General features: G+C 40.7%; 1 protein-coding gene across 2 annotated transcripts in view; it reads left to right on the top strand.

Moving 5' to 3' along the window:
• gsna (gelsolin a) overlaps positions 1-13,783 on the top strand; it is a 29,659-nt gene extending 15,876 nt beyond the window's left edge. Inside the window, exons 10-17 of one of the 2 annotated variants that reach the window (XM_017715584.2) lie at positions 4,300-4,390; positions 5,488-5,514; positions 7,684-7,854; positions 8,643-8,817; positions 10,527-10,648; positions 11,000-11,077; positions 11,457-11,517; positions 12,846-13,783. In XM_017715584.2, the coding sequence (XP_017571073.1) occupies positions 4,300-4,390; positions 5,488-5,514; positions 7,684-7,854; positions 8,643-8,817; positions 10,527-10,648; positions 11,000-11,077; positions 11,457-11,517; positions 12,846-13,015 (895 nt within the window). In that variant the 3' untranslated portion in view covers positions 13,016-13,783. The remainder of the gene's footprint in view (positions 1-4,299; positions 4,391-5,487; positions 5,515-7,683; positions 7,855-8,642; positions 8,818-10,526; positions 10,649-10,999; positions 11,078-11,456; positions 11,518-12,845) is intronic. The other variant, XM_017715595.2, reaches the window with a different exon arrangement.
• The last annotated feature ends 3,326 nt before the right edge of the window (positions 13,784-17,109 follow it).

A 17,109-nucleotide genomic window follows, 5' to 3' on the forward strand; every position in this document is an offset into this window, starting at 1 on the left:
AGCCCCCTTCCATCGACCTACCACCGATGGGAGGGGCAGTAGTAGGGGTCCGGTGCTGAAGTGGCTGAAGGCATGGACCTTGGCGTTCTGATCCTCAGTTGCTGAAACTGGCTTTTGGAACTTTGAATGTTACCTCACTGGCCGGGAAGGAGCCTGAGTTGATGCGTGAGGTTCAGAGACACCAGCTAGATATAGTCGGGCTCACCTCAACACACAGCTTGGGCTCTGGGTCCAATCTCCTTGAGAGGGGCTGGACTTTATTCTTTTCTGGAGTTGCCCATGGTGAGAGGCGGCAGGCAGGTGTGGGCTTTCTCATAGCCCCTCGACTCATGCATGTATGTTGGGGTTTTCTCCGGTGGACGAGAGGGTAGCTTCCCTACACCTTCAGGTTGGGGAACGGGTCCTGACTGTTGTGTGTGGTTATGCACTGAATAGCAGTTCACAGTACCCAGCCTTCTTAGAGTCCTTGGGAGGGGTGCTTGAAAATACTCCTCCTGGAGACTCTATTGTCCTACTGGGGGACTTTAACGCTCACGTGGGCAAAGACGGTGAGACCTGGAGGGGTGTGATTGGGAGGAAAGGGGGGGGGGGGGGGGGGGGGGGTGAGGGACATTGACTCAGAATGGGCCATGTTCCGCTCCTCTATTATTGAAGCGGCTGACTGTAGCTGTGGTTGCAAGGTAGTTGGTGCCTGTTGGGGCGGTAATCCTCAAACTCGGTGATGGACGTCCCAGGTGAGAGACGCCGTCAAGCTGAAGAAGGAGTCCTACTGGGAATGGTTGATCTGTAGGGAAAGCAGTGTGCCACTAGCACTGTATATAGTGGAGATGGTGTGCTGTTGACTTCGACTGGAGAAGTCATTGAACGGTGGAAGGAATACTTTGAGGACCTTCTCAATCCCACCGACACATTCTCCAGTGAGGAGGCAGAGTCTGGGGACATGGGAATAGGCTTGTCCATTACTGAGGCCAAAGTCGCTAAGGTAGTTAAAAAGCTCCTTGGTGGCAAGGTGCCAGAGGTGGATGAGATCCGTCCAGAGTTCCTTAAAGCTCTGGATGTTGTGGGGCTGTCTTGGCTGACACGCCTTTTCAACATTGCGTGGACATCGGGGGCAGTGCCACTGTATTGGCACACTGGGGTGGTGGTGCCTCTTTTTAAAAAAGGGGGACCGGATGGTGTGTTCCAACTACAGGGGAATCACACTCCTCAGCCTCCTTGGTAAGGTCTATGCAGGGGTACTGGAGAAGAGAGTCTGGCTTCTAGTCGAACCTCGGATTCAGGAGGAGCAGTGCGGGTTCCGTCCGGATCGTGAAACACTGGACCAATTCTTCACCCTCATGGGAGTTTGCCCAACTAGTCCACATGTGCTTTGTGGATTTGGAGAAGGCATTCAACTGTGTTCCCCAGGGTATTCTGTGGGAGGTGCTTCGGGAGGACAGGGTGCATGGCTCTTTGCTACGAGCCATTCAGGCCCTGTACAAACAAAGCAGGAGTTTGGTTTGCATGGCTGGCAGTAAGTCAGACTCATTCCCAGTGAGAGTTGGAATCTGTCAGGGCTGCCCTTTGTCACTGATTCTATTCATAATTTTCATGGATAGAATTTCTAGGTGCTGTCAGGGGATGGAGGGTGTCTGGTTTGGTGACCTCAAGGTCACATCGCTGCTGTTTGCAGATGATATGGTCCTATTGGGGACATCAGGTCGTGAACTTCAGCTTTCGCTGGATTGGTTTGCAGCCGAGTGTGAAGCGACCGGGATGAGAATCAGTACCTCCAAATCTAAGGCCATGGTTCTCAGGTGGAAAAGGGCAGAGAGCCCTCTCTGGGTCATGGATAAGCTCTTGCCTCAAGTGGAGGAGTTTAAGTATCTCGGGGTCTTGTTCACGAGTGATGGTAAAAGGGAGCGTGAGGTTGACAGGCGGATTGGTGCTGGGTCAGCGGGCTCTTTACCGGTCTGTTGTGGTAAACAAAGAGCTGAGCCATAAGGCAAGGCTCTCGATTTACCGGTCGAACTACGTTCCCACCCTCACCTCTGGTCATGAGCTTTGGGTAATGACCGAAAGAATGAGATCGCAAATACAAGCGGCCGAAATGAGTTTCCTCCGCAGGGTGTCTGGACTCTCCCTTAGAGATAGGGTGAGATGTTTGGTCATCTGGGAGGGACTCGGAGTAGAGCCGCTGCTTCTCCACGTCGAGAGGAGCTAGCTGAGGTGGTTCGGGCATCTGGTTAGGATGCCTTCTGGATGCCTCCCTCGGGTGGTGTCAAAGGCAAGTCCAACCGGGAGGAGACCCAAGGAGCCCCCGCGAAGATAATGGATGGATGGATGGATGGATTCATTATTAGTCCGTCTGACAGAGTGCAACAGACATACAATATGTTTCCAAAAGTATTCACTCACCCATCCAATCACTTCCGTGGCCACAGATGTATAAGCCCAAGCACCTAGGCATGCAGGCTGCTTCTACAAGCATTTGTGAAAGAATGGGTCGCTCTCAGGAGCTCAGTGAACCATGGAACCATGATAGGATACCACCTGTGCAACAAATCCAGTTGTGAAATTTTCTCACTGCTAAATATTCCACAGTCAACTGTCAGTGGTATTATAACAAAGTGAAAGCGATTGGGAACAACAGCAACTCAAACATGAAGTGGTAGGCCATGTAAAATGCCACAGCGTGTTCAGCGGGTGCTGAGGCGGATGAATAGTGCGCAGAGGTCAGCAACTTTCTGCAGAGTCAATTGCTTCAGATTAGCTCAAGAACAGTGTGTAGAGAGCTTCATGGAATGAGTTTCCATGGCTGAGCAGCTGCATCCAAGCCTTACGTCACCAATGCAATGCATTAAACGCAGTAGTGTAAAGCACCACCACTGGACTCTAGAGCAGTGGAGACGTGTTCTCTGGAGTGATGAATCATGCTTCTCTATCTGGCAATCGGGTGGATGACTCTGGATTTGATGATTGCCAGGAGAATGGTATTTGTCTCACTGCATTGTGCCAAATGTAATGTATGGTGGAGGGGGGATTGTGGTGTGGGGTTGTTTTCAGGAGTTGGGCTTGGCCCCTTAGTTTAAGGAACTCATAATGCTTCACCAGACCAAGAAATTTTGCAATTTTATGCTTCCAACTTTGGGGACAGCCGCTTCCTGTTCCAACATGACTGCACACCATTGCACAAAGTAATGGTGCACCAAATTGAGTTTGGTGTTGAAGAGCTTGACTGACCTGCACAGAGTCCTGATCTCAACCCGATAGAACACCTTTAGGATGAATTAGAGTGGAGACTGCAAGCCAGACCTTCTCGTCCAACATCAGTGTCTGACCTCACAAATGCAGTTCTGGAAGAATGGTCAAAAATTCCCATAAACACACTCCTAAATCTTATGGAAAGCCTTCACAGAAGAGATGAAACTAATATAGCTGCAAAGGATGGGCTGACATCATATTAAACGCTATGGATTAAGAATGGGTTCTCACTCAATTTCATATGCATGTGAAAGCAGACGAGTGAATACTTTTGGCAATATAGTGTACATTCATTGGTTGGGATGTATGGCATTAGGTGTAATCTTTCACCTTTCATCATGTAACATTAAAAAATAATTGTTGCCTGCTTCACTACCAATTTTAACAAGCCCTCATCAGCTTGGCCTTGGGGGGCTCCCAATGAATATGTAATATTTATTAGATGATGTCTCAAAGGGATGAGTTATTGAGTGAACATGAGTGTTGAATGTCAAGTGCACTTTACAAGCTGACACAATTACCTTTCCAAACCCCCAAAAATGGTTTAGAAAGTTGTGGCTTACTTTAGCTTCCAGCCTGCTCCATCTGTTATACATAACCCCTGATACAACTTCATTTTACTTGCCAGTTAGTTAGCAGCTAAAAGCTAACAAAAAAGGCACTACACCACAGTTCATGGCTGTTTATATCCGTTATGTTCAATCTTCTGTGAAAAAAGTTTTTCATCACCGCATTAGCATGGCTAGCTGATTAGTACACTGATTAGCACACTCCTCATGGTCCTCACTCCTCTTGTGTTGCGATTGTCCACTTGTGTAACATGGGTATGATGCTCTTCCAAAGTGGTGAGTCGCAGTAGTTGAACTTGTTGAAAAATGTGTTCAAACACTTTAGAGAATGATATAAGTGCTCAGGCAGCTGCTTAATGATGCTCTTTGACGGGCAGTTTAAGAAATATGGGCACGGGCTTCAGCAGTAGACTCTGATCATTCCTTTAGCAGTTATTTGGGCAGATCATTAGAATCAGTCGTTTACTGAGTGCTGTTGTTTCTACAGGCAAGGTCTGGATTCCACTCAGGATGAAACTGGAGCATCTGCAATCTTGGCTGCACAGCTGGATGATGAGCTGGGAGGAGGACCTGTGCAGGTAACCTCACTGATCCAGAACAGAGAACTCACTGCACATTCTCAAAATGACTACAGAATGAACACTCTTAAAATAAAGGCCCCAGAAGTGATTATTTTGAGAGATACCATAGAAAAATCACTTTTCATTCCTTAAAGCAGTGCTTCTCAAACTGGTGCTTGCAACACATGGGGAAAGAGCAAAAATATGGACCGTCTGGGGGTCCCTGAGAACCAGTTTGAGAACAGCTGCCGTAAAGAACCTTATAATGGATGAAAATCAGTATTGGTAAATGAGATTTGCAAGTGTGAAGCACCTTTTTTAAAGTTTAAAGGGCCCATATCATGGAAAAACTCTTTTTCCTTGCTTTTTTAGTAAATCACATTTAATATAGTATGTAAACATTGTTAAAGTTTTAAAATGTTACATTCACTTTTTAGTCCATATAGTGCATATGTGGAAATGAAGCTGCAGACTTTTAAAATCAGTGTTTTTGTGATTTATATTCATCTGTCTATTTAGACCACCCCCCCCCTCCATTTACACTGAAGCTATAAGGAGTGGTTCAGCTAGGTAAATGAGTGTAGCCATCATAACAACCAGATCATAACAGAGCATATTTAACTAGCTGAGTCTAAAAAGGCATAGTGGCCAAAATAGCCTGTTTAATTTAAAGGGAGGTCAGAAAATGGTCAAGTAAAAATTATCACTGTTTGGTACATAAACCAAAGAAACAATATAAGTGGACCTCAAAAATAAATACGAGAAAGATGTATGATATATACCCTTTAAAGAAACTCTAAAAATTAAACTAATTAAACCAATTTAAGGTTTTTCCTAAGGTTGTACATTCAAGCTAAGAAGCACTAGGAGCCATATATTTTTAAGAGTACACTTGACTGCAGTGTTGACCCATATCTGCCCTCTGTGGCTTTGTGACCCTGATGTTAAAGTCAACTTAATCTTTACAACCAAGCAGCGTGAATTCTGAAATTGCCGCCTGCTCCAAAGGCCTACACAGCTGTCCTCCTTTGACCATTTTTATGTGTTTACTCCGCTTCATCCTCATTTGTCATTCCTTTCTGTCCCTCCTCCATTTTTTGCCTATCTGTCTCTAGGTGGCTGGTGCTCCTATCACTACTCAGGTAGCCGTATCTCAGGCCAGCATGTCTTTTATACAGAGCCTCAGCACTGATACGAAAATTACTCTTGAGCTCATTTAGATAAAGCAAAATGTCCTCAGATGTGTTTTGCATGGTTTGATCTTTATCCTCGTCTTTTTGAGGCTTGAAGAGTCTGTTTAGGTCCAAACAGGACATTCCACAGAGGTCTTTATGAGGGAGTTTCTCACTTTTTCCTAATTTGTGCATTATCACTCTAAATTAGACAGCTGATGATGTTGGCCAACTGTTGGAAAATGGAAGTAACTGTGTACACCATACAGAATCAACTATTTAGTTTGACACACAGTTCTGTGTAGGCTGCACATTCTCTCGTACCTCATGTCTTATCTGTGTTCATGTTTCTGCTTATCTGTGTTTGTTTGTGTACGTGCACTATTAACATGTGAGTGCATACCTCATTTTGTATTGTATTTTAAATTGCATTGTTCACTGTATGAACTTTGTGTGTACTTCTTTGCATGTAAAATTCAATAATAAACCTGTCCAGCACGCACAGGTTAAAGGGGTATGCCACCAATGTTTAAAAATGTCTGCATAATTATATTTTTCACATACAAATAAAGTCATTCAGTGTAGTTAAGAGTAGTTATATGTGCCATTCTAGACCCAGTGACAGCGTCAGAGTTGATCACAGCAATGGTGATGGGAACCAGATGAAGCAGAAAAATGCCTCTAAAAGGACCCTCACAGAAAGCAATTATATGATTATAAATACTTTGTTCAGTTGCAGTGACAGTTTTGTGATGATGTTTTGCCAATTTTAAAGCTATTCATGGCAGAGAGACAGATGTAAGACACTGTAAGGTAAAATAGCATCTGAGGAAAACTTATTTAATCAGATATACTGAGATTTTACAAGTAGCAACAATCCACATCAAAACTTTTTCAGAAATTTGAAAAATGTTTACATCTTAATGACTGAAACATGCAGAATTTTTAAAAAGCTAGTGGATGTTCCCCTTTTAAGATGCAGTTTGCAGGATCCTAGGTCAAACCTGAGGATGTTTACCACTTGCACTTGAATAAACAGTCTTAATATTTGCAGAAAAACAGTTTATACAGGGGAAAATGGGTCCAACAGAGGCTCTTAAGGAACTTAATTTGGCTCTGAAATGGAACCATGCTAAATGTGAACAAGTACATACTTCAGGCAGCACAGTCCCGTGTTTGGGAAGGGGAGCAGAAAGGCCCTTTTTGTGTAAAACCTGATGATGAAGCAAGGATTTTTAAAGGGGCTGGACGAACCGCTGAAACACAGCCAACCACAAAGGCTGCTGGGAATGTTGGCACTCCACATTTCAGTCTGTCTGCTCTCAGCTGCCACCTTGTGGACACATGTGAAGAACACATATACATGTACTAAAAACTTTTGCAGAATGTGAAGATTAGCAGCAGATTAGTCCCGGGCCATGGAGATGAGCACAATATGTAATTAGAACTGTACACTCTTAAAGGTATGAGACTATCACTGGAGCAGGGCGTCTTGTCACTGGGGTGGTACCTTCAAGTGTACATCTGTGCATTTAGTCAAGGAACATAATTGTACCATAATCCATTGAAATGATATTTCCTAAGTTGTATTTACTCCACACACCCCGTCTTGTCTCCAGGCCTTTTATTTTATTGTTCTGTTTTAAAACATTAGGTTATGAAAAGGTGCAAATATGTACTTTTCACCTGGATAAACCTTAAATGTGGTACACAATTGGACTTTAAAACCACTGTTGAACCTTTGAGGGAACATTTACATTGTATCTTGATGAATGAAAAGTGTTCAGTGTATGACATTTGAAAGCCCATTTCTAGTATAAAATATGGATGCTCTCCCTCCCTCTACCCACTTCCACAAGCTCTACCAAAATTGGTTGTGGGTGTGAACAGTTGATTTTTTTTTTTTTTTTTTTTAAACTACTCAGCTTTGTGGCATCACACAGTGTATTTAAATTGGCCAGCTGATCATAGTCACCTTTAAGAAAAGAATGTATGAAACACGAGCTTCAGTGTTTCATGCTTTTGCAGAAAAAAGTGTCAGTATTGACAAAATTCTTAACAATGACCTAATTTGCATCAATGCACGGCTTCTTTTAAAAGTACATTTGAATAGGATGTAACTTTGGGTCTGTTTCTCAGGTGCGTGTGGTCCAGGGTAAGGAGCCAGCTCACCTGATGAGTCTGTTTGGTGGGAAGCCCTTGGTGGTGTATAAGGGAGGCACGTCCAGAGAGGGAGGCCAGACAGCGTTTGCACCAACACGCCTCTTCCAAGTGCGCTCCAACTCAGCCGGCTGCACCCGGGCTGTCGAGGTTGGTGCCTAATGTATGCGTTCTGGCCAGTTTTGATATTTGAGAGTCCATGGAAGTTAATTCATTAATATTAATTTCAAGGTAGAATAAAAGGACCTCAATATCAATGTGTATTGATGTATAAATTAAAAATAAATTTCCCTCTGCAGTAAAACTTTGCTCTACTAGAATTTCTCTGCATAATTTCCTGTGAATATCAGCATGTGACTTTGTTATAGACTGTGTATAATTCTTATTCATAATGCACAAATGTGATAAACTGGTGCCAAATCTAATCTATTAAATTATTAAACCACTAAATTATTGGTTTTTATATTTTCTTCCAGACTTGCTTTCATTTCAGAGAAAATAGAAAAACCTGTAATTTCATTGGAATACTTAAGAGTAATTTGATGAAACATGCTAACGTGGCTAACAATGACAAGGCAGCATTTAGGCATTCATTATAAATGGGGCCTTTTCCTTTTCATTCATAGTTACCTTTTTGACTGAACCTAAATATCCAGTTACTAGTGCACACCCCTAGAGGCTAACGCCCAGGGCTTCTGGGAACTAATTTATACTGTGACTGAGCAAGAAAGAGCATGAAATGAGGCAATAGGGCAATCACACTGGCCTTTGATGCCCACTTACTCAGTGAAGTAAAGCAAATTGCAACTTCAGAAGTTTTAAGTAAACTCAAGGCTGCTTGTAGTATAATCTAGACCAGATAACAACCCATGCTTCAATAAAGCTCTTGTCTCTCATTAGCATTTGTGATTTTTCTTTATTTAAATTCTCTTCCTCAGGTTGATGCTGTGGCCTCTAATCTGAACTCCAATGATGCCTTCATCTTGGTGACCCCAGCGGGCTCCTTCCTGTGGGTGGGTGTAGGGGCCAGTGACCCAGAGAAACGGGGGGCGCAGGAGCTGTGTAACATCCTTGGGGTTTCTGCTTCTGAGATTGGAGAGGGAGCGGAGAGTGGTAAGTAGTGTTGCACCAACACCGAGGGGCTATAAACTACATTAATATCTAGGGTTGCACCGGAATGCGTGTGTACTTGACATTGCCAATACCAATACTGTGTCAGTAGAGAATGCTGTTAATATGAAGCGATTTCTGACTCGCACATGCTATTCAGTGATGCGTGCACAAACACCAGTAGATGAAACGTACCTAAAGCAAGCAACAGATCGGCAGTGTGGGTTGACAAACAATAGTGAAAAATGCTTATGGGAAAATCTGTTAGGCCAGTCTTTCGAGGGAAGGCATATGTAGTGGGTAATGTAATGTACCAGTTGGAATTTTTCCTAAGGTATTAGTTTCACCGGTATACCACAAAAAAGCTAGATAACATAATGTTCAAACAATGCAAAACATGCTAACACCAGAGTCAGGGATCTTTCTGCTGTCTCTCATCTCATGTTAGTCCAGGCTGTTATCGAGGGAATGAATATCAGCCTAAGGTTGGCCTTTAGCATAGCAGCCTGCAAGCCTCATTCAAGTTTGATGTTTTATTTGTATATATTTTTAATTTATTTGTATAATGTAATATTTATAATATAAGAATTTATAGGCCAGTTAATTTAGATGGAGTTTGTACCTGATGCTTAAAGTTCAGGTATTGTATCTGTATCGGAATGGAAAAAGGGATATCAGTGCATTACACATCAGTTATTAATAGGAAAGTTTACACAATAATCCATATATGAAGTGCAGTGAGCATAAGGTAGGTAAAATGTATTGCTTAAATGTTGCTCTTTGATGGCTCAGCACACTTAATGGTTATTTTGTTTAAAAAAAAGCATTAGAGACATGAAATACTTCTGGCTAAGATAAACATCATTATAATAAAATTATAATACCCTCAGCATCTACACTAGAAATGTGCTTAGTTTTAGATGAGGACTGGTGGAGTTTTTGTCATTTGTTCAGTTGAAGAGAAATATTGTCTTGGAGAATCTGAACACAGTAACTTTATTGAGATGCTCACTAAAGGTTGACACGAGATTACTGAGATCTCTTTTCTCAGGAGAAGGACCTGAGCAGCAGGAGACCTAATCAAATGTCTTGCTTGGCACTTCATCTGACCTCATTGTTTCAAGGAAAAACTACAGAGATAGGGAAATCTTTGTTTGATTTGTCTATTTTAAGAGAAAATTAAACATTATCAGACATGGCAGATATGGAAAACACATTTATGTGACAGCAGTCACTAGTATCCAAAGCAACTTACAATAGTAGGTGAACGTGGCATTAGAAGTGTTGCCCCATGACTTATTAATATAGCAGTAGCAAACCTTCCCTGTTTAATGCAGAGGGTGGTGGTGTCAACTGTGCTGTCAAATTCAGTAAGTGATTGTCTTCATAAGTAAATCTTTGAAGAATGGCAGCCAAAAAAGCAAGTTGAGAGTTGTGATTTTTGACTATAGCTCCAATATCGGAATGATTTTCCTATTTATTGGCGAATAATGTATAGGCTGTCAATATTTTTGCTCGCTTTGTGGTAAGAGCAGAGCAGACTTCACAAAAAGCACAAGTCATTTTTGACAATGTTTCATGCACTTATGATTATACAGATCTCTGTTTCAGTGACAAATAATGTTGCTGTGTGTACTGAGGTTGGTGGTTGTACAGGCTGCAAAATTTGATATTCATGCATTGTTGTTTTTTTGTTTTTTTTTCACATGCAGATGATTTCTGGGCAGCTCTTGGAGGAAAGGCAGCGTATCGCACCTCCACCAGGCTGAAGGATAAGATGGACACTCACCCACCCAGACTCTTTGCCTGCTCAAACAAAACCGGACGCTTCATTGTGAGTACTTTAAACTGTTCATCCCAATTCAAGCTGGAGCTGGATTATCAAAAGGACCTGTTCATTTAATTTAGCATGAATCTGCAGTGTGTGTAGTTTTTACAGTCTGACAGTAATAATTGTGGAGTGATTTTAATCCAGTATGAATCTGCTGTGTGTGTAGTTTTTACAGTCTGACAGTAATAATTGTGGAGTGATTTTAATCCAGTATGAATCTGCTGTGTGTGTAGTTTTTACAGTCTGACAGTAATAACTTTTAAGTGATCTAGTGTAAATGCAGTGAACTTGATGCTGATGCATTTGTCAGAATAGGTGGTGAAGCAGATGTGCATTTTTTTTGTGGTTGTGCAGATTGAGGAGGTACCTGGGGAGATGACGCAAGAGGATCTGGCCACAGATGATGTCATGATCCTGGACACCTGGGACCAGGTAACTCTTCACATTATCACATTTTTCAATAGAACCAGAGAAGCAAAAAGACCCAGATAAAATGACTGGTCAACATTTCACAGTGACCTTTAAGTGATTCTCCCTAGTAGACTATCTGAGAACTTCTGCTCACCATCTGAACCTGAACACACACTCTCTCTCTGTCTCTGTCTCTGTCACACACATGCACACTCTCACTGAATATTAGTTATGTTGAGTGAATATTAGTTATTATTTCATGAGGTTCTATACCTAAAATAATGTGGACTGTTTCTCAAGTAACCTCCACTTTGTTATATGCCACAGATCAAATTCATAGTCAGTCCACTGTGCTGACATCTCCTGTGGGGTTTGTAATTGCTGTGGTTGTGTGTTGCAGGTGTTTGTGTGGATCGGTAATGAGGCACAAGAGGAGGAGAAAACAGAGGCAATGGCTTCAGGTGAGACTCATTAAATTCTTCACTCATGTGCAATACGAGTAATGAACTCAGATGTGCAGAAAGCACCTCATTATGCTTGTTTTTCAGATTTACGCTGTAGTGGATAAAAACAGCTTACATTAATGTGCTTCATGAAAGGGAAGGAAATACATACACCCTCTGAATTAGGCAGGCGTGTGCAGCAGTTATCTTAGTATTCATTATGAGTGCAATTGAGAAATGGACATTATACACAGATCTGTGCAGATTTGTGGATGTTTAAATCCAAATGTGTGATTCTATAATTGTTTGATTATCAGTGGGAAATACATAACATTATTGTCCATGTGTGTGTTTGACTACTTGCTAGTGATTGAATTCAGTAATTTACTAAATCTCTGTGATGGCTGGAAGCATTGAGGAGAAACTGTTCTTCAAACTAGCTCACAAGATAGAAGCTGCTTCTTTGAAAACAAGACTTCTTGATACTTTTTTGCAGTAACTAGTTTTTAAGCACAAAAACACTAGATAGATGATTTTAAATAATATGAACTAAATAAAACATTGATTTTCAGCTTTTGTCATCTCTTTGATTATACAAAGTCTTTCCTTATATTTTATAAGAAAGTTAAAAAATGACCTCTTTCTTTAATTTTCTCTTAGTAGTCAGGAGATGGAGTTATTCAAGTATCACCAATTTAATATTTGAATAATAAAAAAAAAGACTACAATATCATGTACAGCAGGTTATGTCAAACTGGGGAGGGCCAAAGTTCTGCGAATATTAGCATTTACCCTCATCTAGTGCTCTGAATTGAGCTCATGACGGCCTCGCTAATTAGCTGATGATTTAAGTAAGGTATGTTTATTGAGGCAGCGTGCTGAAATGTACAGTTTTGGCCCACGAGGACTGGAGTCTGACGCATTTAGCTAATGTACAGCATCTAGTTCTAGCATTGTGTTTATAGGCCCATAGTGAAATGACCCACATCCTACATTTTTAAAATTTATTTATAAACTTCTGTTTTGATTGGCCTCATTCAAAAAGCAGTCCAGACTGAAACACTCCTTACAAGGTCAATGAAGGCTGAATAGATGGACATAAGAAAAATACATTTGTTTATTAGGACATCATGAAAAGGAATGAATACAAAACTGGAACAGTTTGGTTTCTATGACACAGGGTCTTTAAAAATAGCCTTTAAGAATGTCATCCAGGTTACCTATGTTAATAGCAAAAGACAGACCTCTTTTTTTTGCCACTTCGTGTGCTATATATAAATATTGAATATTTAATCCTGTTATTTGGTTATATTAGCACAATGCTATAACTCTGCCTTGTCCTCCAGCTGCCCGCTATATCGAGACTGACCCAGCCAAACGTGACCCACGCACACCCATCGTGAAGATTAAGCAGTGCTCAGAACCACCCACTTTCACCGGCTGGTTCCTGGGCTGGGACCACGACTACTGGAGCAGCGATCCTCTGGAGCGGGCCATGGCCGAGCTCGAGCTGTGAACCTTTGCTTTTGACCTTCTTTAACCCCACTGCCTTAGTAATAATAATAGAAGTTGCTCTTTTCCATTTGAATAGGTGTAGCTACTGAAAGACCAATGTAAAATGGCAACTTCTACCCAGATAGCCTTACTGCCCCAGTCTGTAGTCACCAAAACATGTAAAGCAATGCGAATTACTTGCACTTTTGTTACAGCAATATTTAAGTGGTAGATACTTGCTTTTTGGTAAAATTTTATTTATGTTTTTGTGGCAAACATGTAAAAGGGGTTTAGGCTTAAGATTGGCATCCCCAGTCAACAATCATGAAAACAGGATTAGCTATGAATCTTAGGCTGAAGCATAGAAGCATATGTTTTTGCGAGACTGTTATTGTTAAGCAGACAGTAGTTGTCCCAAATAACTGTTGTTGCTGTACTGAAAACCTCCTGGCGATTCATAAGTGGGCCTTAGAGCAGACTGAAATAGAGCAGCCTGCATGCTTCCATGTAGTTAGTTTGTCTTTTTTGTGTCTGAACTGAATTTTTTAAATGACCAAGATTTAAGGGCTTTTAACGGCAACTAGTTTCACCAATGGAATTTAGCAACGTATTTGCGCTTGTCAGTTCATTTAATGTTAATTTTTATAACTCAAATGAAGCCATTTCTTATATTATAATGCCTCAATAGCAATTCTCAATACAACTCATTGGCCACCATTACTCAGCATGTACTTCTGTGTTCTCCACCATTTGCCTCATCCTGCTGAATTAAAATGGACTTCTCCTCAAAGTGTGTGCTTTTGTGACCTCAACAATGTGCGGATTTAAAGGGCAAGAAAACATGCTAGGTGTGCTTGTCTCTTAAAAGTGTGCATTACACAGGCTACATGTGTACAGCGCCCAGGAAAGTTGTGTTAATGTTAACGATAATACTTGTTTTAAATGAGATAATTTATCTCCCAATTACAAGCATAATCAGTGACAAGTTAAAGTAAAATAACACAGAGCTTCTAATATGCAATGTTGGCCATTTTAAAGTAGTGTTAAAAAATAAGTGGACTGTTTCACATTCTAACACCTGCATATACCTCTGTGCCATGCACCATGAATGGATTTCAGAAACACATTTTAAACCAAAATGTTCTCAAAAGCTATTGTAGAACAGTGTCTCGGATATCGGGCAGACTCACCAAGTCTAGAATGGAACATTCATCACTCTGAATGACTTTGTTTACACCTTAACAATTTAATCATGCAGACGTTTAAAAGGTTCATGGAATTCGCCTTTAAAATGACAAATGCATTTAACTTACACCTGAATAGCTTCTCTGCCATGTTGTGTAGACACTTGGAAACACTAGTCATACACAGAGTGCTCATGATATCCACTTTGAATGCGCAAATGAAAAGTAGGACACCCTCTGGCCTAACAGGCATGCACAAGTGAAGGGAGCAGGACTGCAAGAGTGCCAAATGGGACAGGGCTAATGTTTCCAGCCCAGGGTTTAGCAGTTACTCTTACTTGCCAGCAGAGGGAGCTTTAGGACGGTCACCATTTCCTTAGTGATAATTACATACAGCTTTGCTACGGTTCTTGAAAACTATATTGAGAGCAGGCCTGGCCCAGGGACTGCCTAGGATTAAAAACTGGCCAGGACTGAACTGGGAATAACTGGGAAGGAGGTGTTTTCACATTCAAATTCCAGAGATCTCCAAAGTACTGTCCAACATGCAGGACTCTTCACATTGTGAAAGAGAAAACTAAGGAACTTAGGAAACTTGACTATTGAGTTGAATTAACTTGACAAATATTGTCTCTTGGTAATGAACTGTTTGTGAGGAAGATTACAGAAACACTGAAAGGTCCAAAATCAAGGAAAGAGACAGGTGTACAAAACCTGCCATCCAGAAGAATCTCCAACAATCCTAGCTCAGCATCACTTTTGTAAACACAAGCATTCCATGCCTAGAAGGCTTTGATCTCTCTTCTGAAAAAAGAGACATGCAACAAAATACTAACCTAAATAAAATACTAAATACTGACTTGCATAAAGGAAAGAGGCACTAGTATTTGACACTGTAATGTTTGTAATTTTACTCTTCTTACTTAACCCTGCTATCGTGATCAGGGTCAAAATGGACCCTTTTCAGGTTTAAATGTCTCCAAAATACCATTACACTTTTCTTTTATCATGAAACTTGACTTCCTCAACAGTGATGATTTAAGCATGTAAAATGAAGAGTAATGAGTGAAGTCTCCACCATTTGGTACAATGACACTGTTTAGGGCCAAATTTGACCCTGTACTTCAGAATGGTAATCAAGAGTGCAGCAGATTGAGGAAACAGTGCGTATAACGTTTAGTACAGTTTGTAAGATTTTGCACACACACGTTTCTCTTTTCTCTCTCTTACACACACATACACAGTTCTCATCTTTGCCCTCCATGCAAGTGCACTCAAACACTCAGTTGAGAATTAAATTCAGACCTATCAGGGGAGGAGTGAAACTGATATAACTGTCCTACATGGGAGAGAGCCCACAATTTCTCTGTACATTTTAATCTGCTGCCATCATAATGAATAAAAGGAGGTTCACAGTCTAAGTAACCCATGAAGTCATGGATCAAGAAGATGGACATGATTTACAAGATGCTGATAGTGATGTACAAGAAGAAGCATCAGAAACAAAGGACAATGTTGTAGTCAGTTTAGAGCATAATGAATTATCATGTGATGAGGACGTGCAGCAAAATGCTGAAAGGGAAGCATTCATGGCAAAAGATGCCTGAACAGGATGGTCCTCATCCCCTCCGAAATCTGGTCTAGAATGGCACCTCAAAACATAATTAGATTGACCCCAGTAACCATAAGATCTTCAGGAAAAAAGTGTAAAACTTGGTTTCCAGTGCAGCTCCCGTCATGGCATCTGAAACACTGCGAAGTCAAATTGTTTTGATCTGGTAACAGCCTCCAGGAAACATGCTATTAGAGACGCCATTCTGGGACAGATAAAAGCCACATCACCTCAGACAAATAAGCACACATACACATAATGTGTCATGAGATCTGTATTCAGCAGTTGGAACGAGTGCCTGATTTAAGATCATGTTTGCACTGTGTTGGTAAGGAGAAAGAGCCACTAAGAGCACTACACCATGATATAGTGACACTACTGCTTCAGCTGTATAAACTGTGATAAGTACACATGAGACCACCCAATCTTATCTTTGTTACAATTAAAAATGCAAAAAAAAAAAAGAATACTCCCTAAACACTGTTTTGAAACGTCCCCTGCATTTAAAGGTCAGTTTGCAGTGAAGGTAACAAAGACTTCCAGGTAAACAATTTAGGTGTATTTACATTTTAAGGATTACAGACAGATGAAAATACAAATTATTAGCGTGACAGAAATGATAAATAAAAATAAAAAAAATCAGTAAAACATTGACAATATTCCACTACAAATGCAGGAATATGAAGAAAGTTATGTAATACCTGAAGTTTGAAAAGAAAGACCAAGCCTGAATCCTCTCTATCCTGCTTGCTGCCTCACATATACACACACTGCCATTCAAAAGTCTGGAATCATTTTCAATAATAGAAATTCAATTAGGGTCGCAGATGTGCATATACACAAGCTTTCAAATAATTAGTAGGACAGCGAGTAGCTGTAAATAAAGAATTAAGAAATTGTGTGTGCAGAGTGATGACTGGAGTTGTAAACAAATCGAAAATGACCAAGAAAGCTGTATTACAAAATGAATACCCAGAATTTCTCCCATTTCACATGTAAAAAGCTTAATAAACCTTATTAACCTTTACTATTTAAGACCTTTCCTGTTTAGAGAATTCCTAAAATAATGAATAAAACATCTACAAATATTATTTGGTGAATAGTTAGTATTTATTCACAGATTTTATTATGTGAATAATAATAGTACATAAAATAAAAGTTCTTAATATGGCAAGCAGTCCCAGACTTCTGAATGTTAGTGGGTGTATATATCAACAAATCAACATATTCATACATAAATACAGATGTGGCCTGCTAGCATTTCCTTCTTTAACGAATGAAGGTAAAGTCTGAATTTGAAAGGACAAAAAAAAAAAAAAA

The sequence above is a fragment of the Pygocentrus nattereri genome, chromosome 16 (assembly GCF_015220715.1).
Source record: "Pygocentrus nattereri isolate fPygNat1 chromosome 16, fPygNat1.pri, whole genome shotgun sequence".
In the NCBI taxonomy this organism is placed as follows: Eukaryota; Metazoa; Chordata; class Actinopteri; order Characiformes; family Serrasalmidae; genus Pygocentrus; species Pygocentrus nattereri.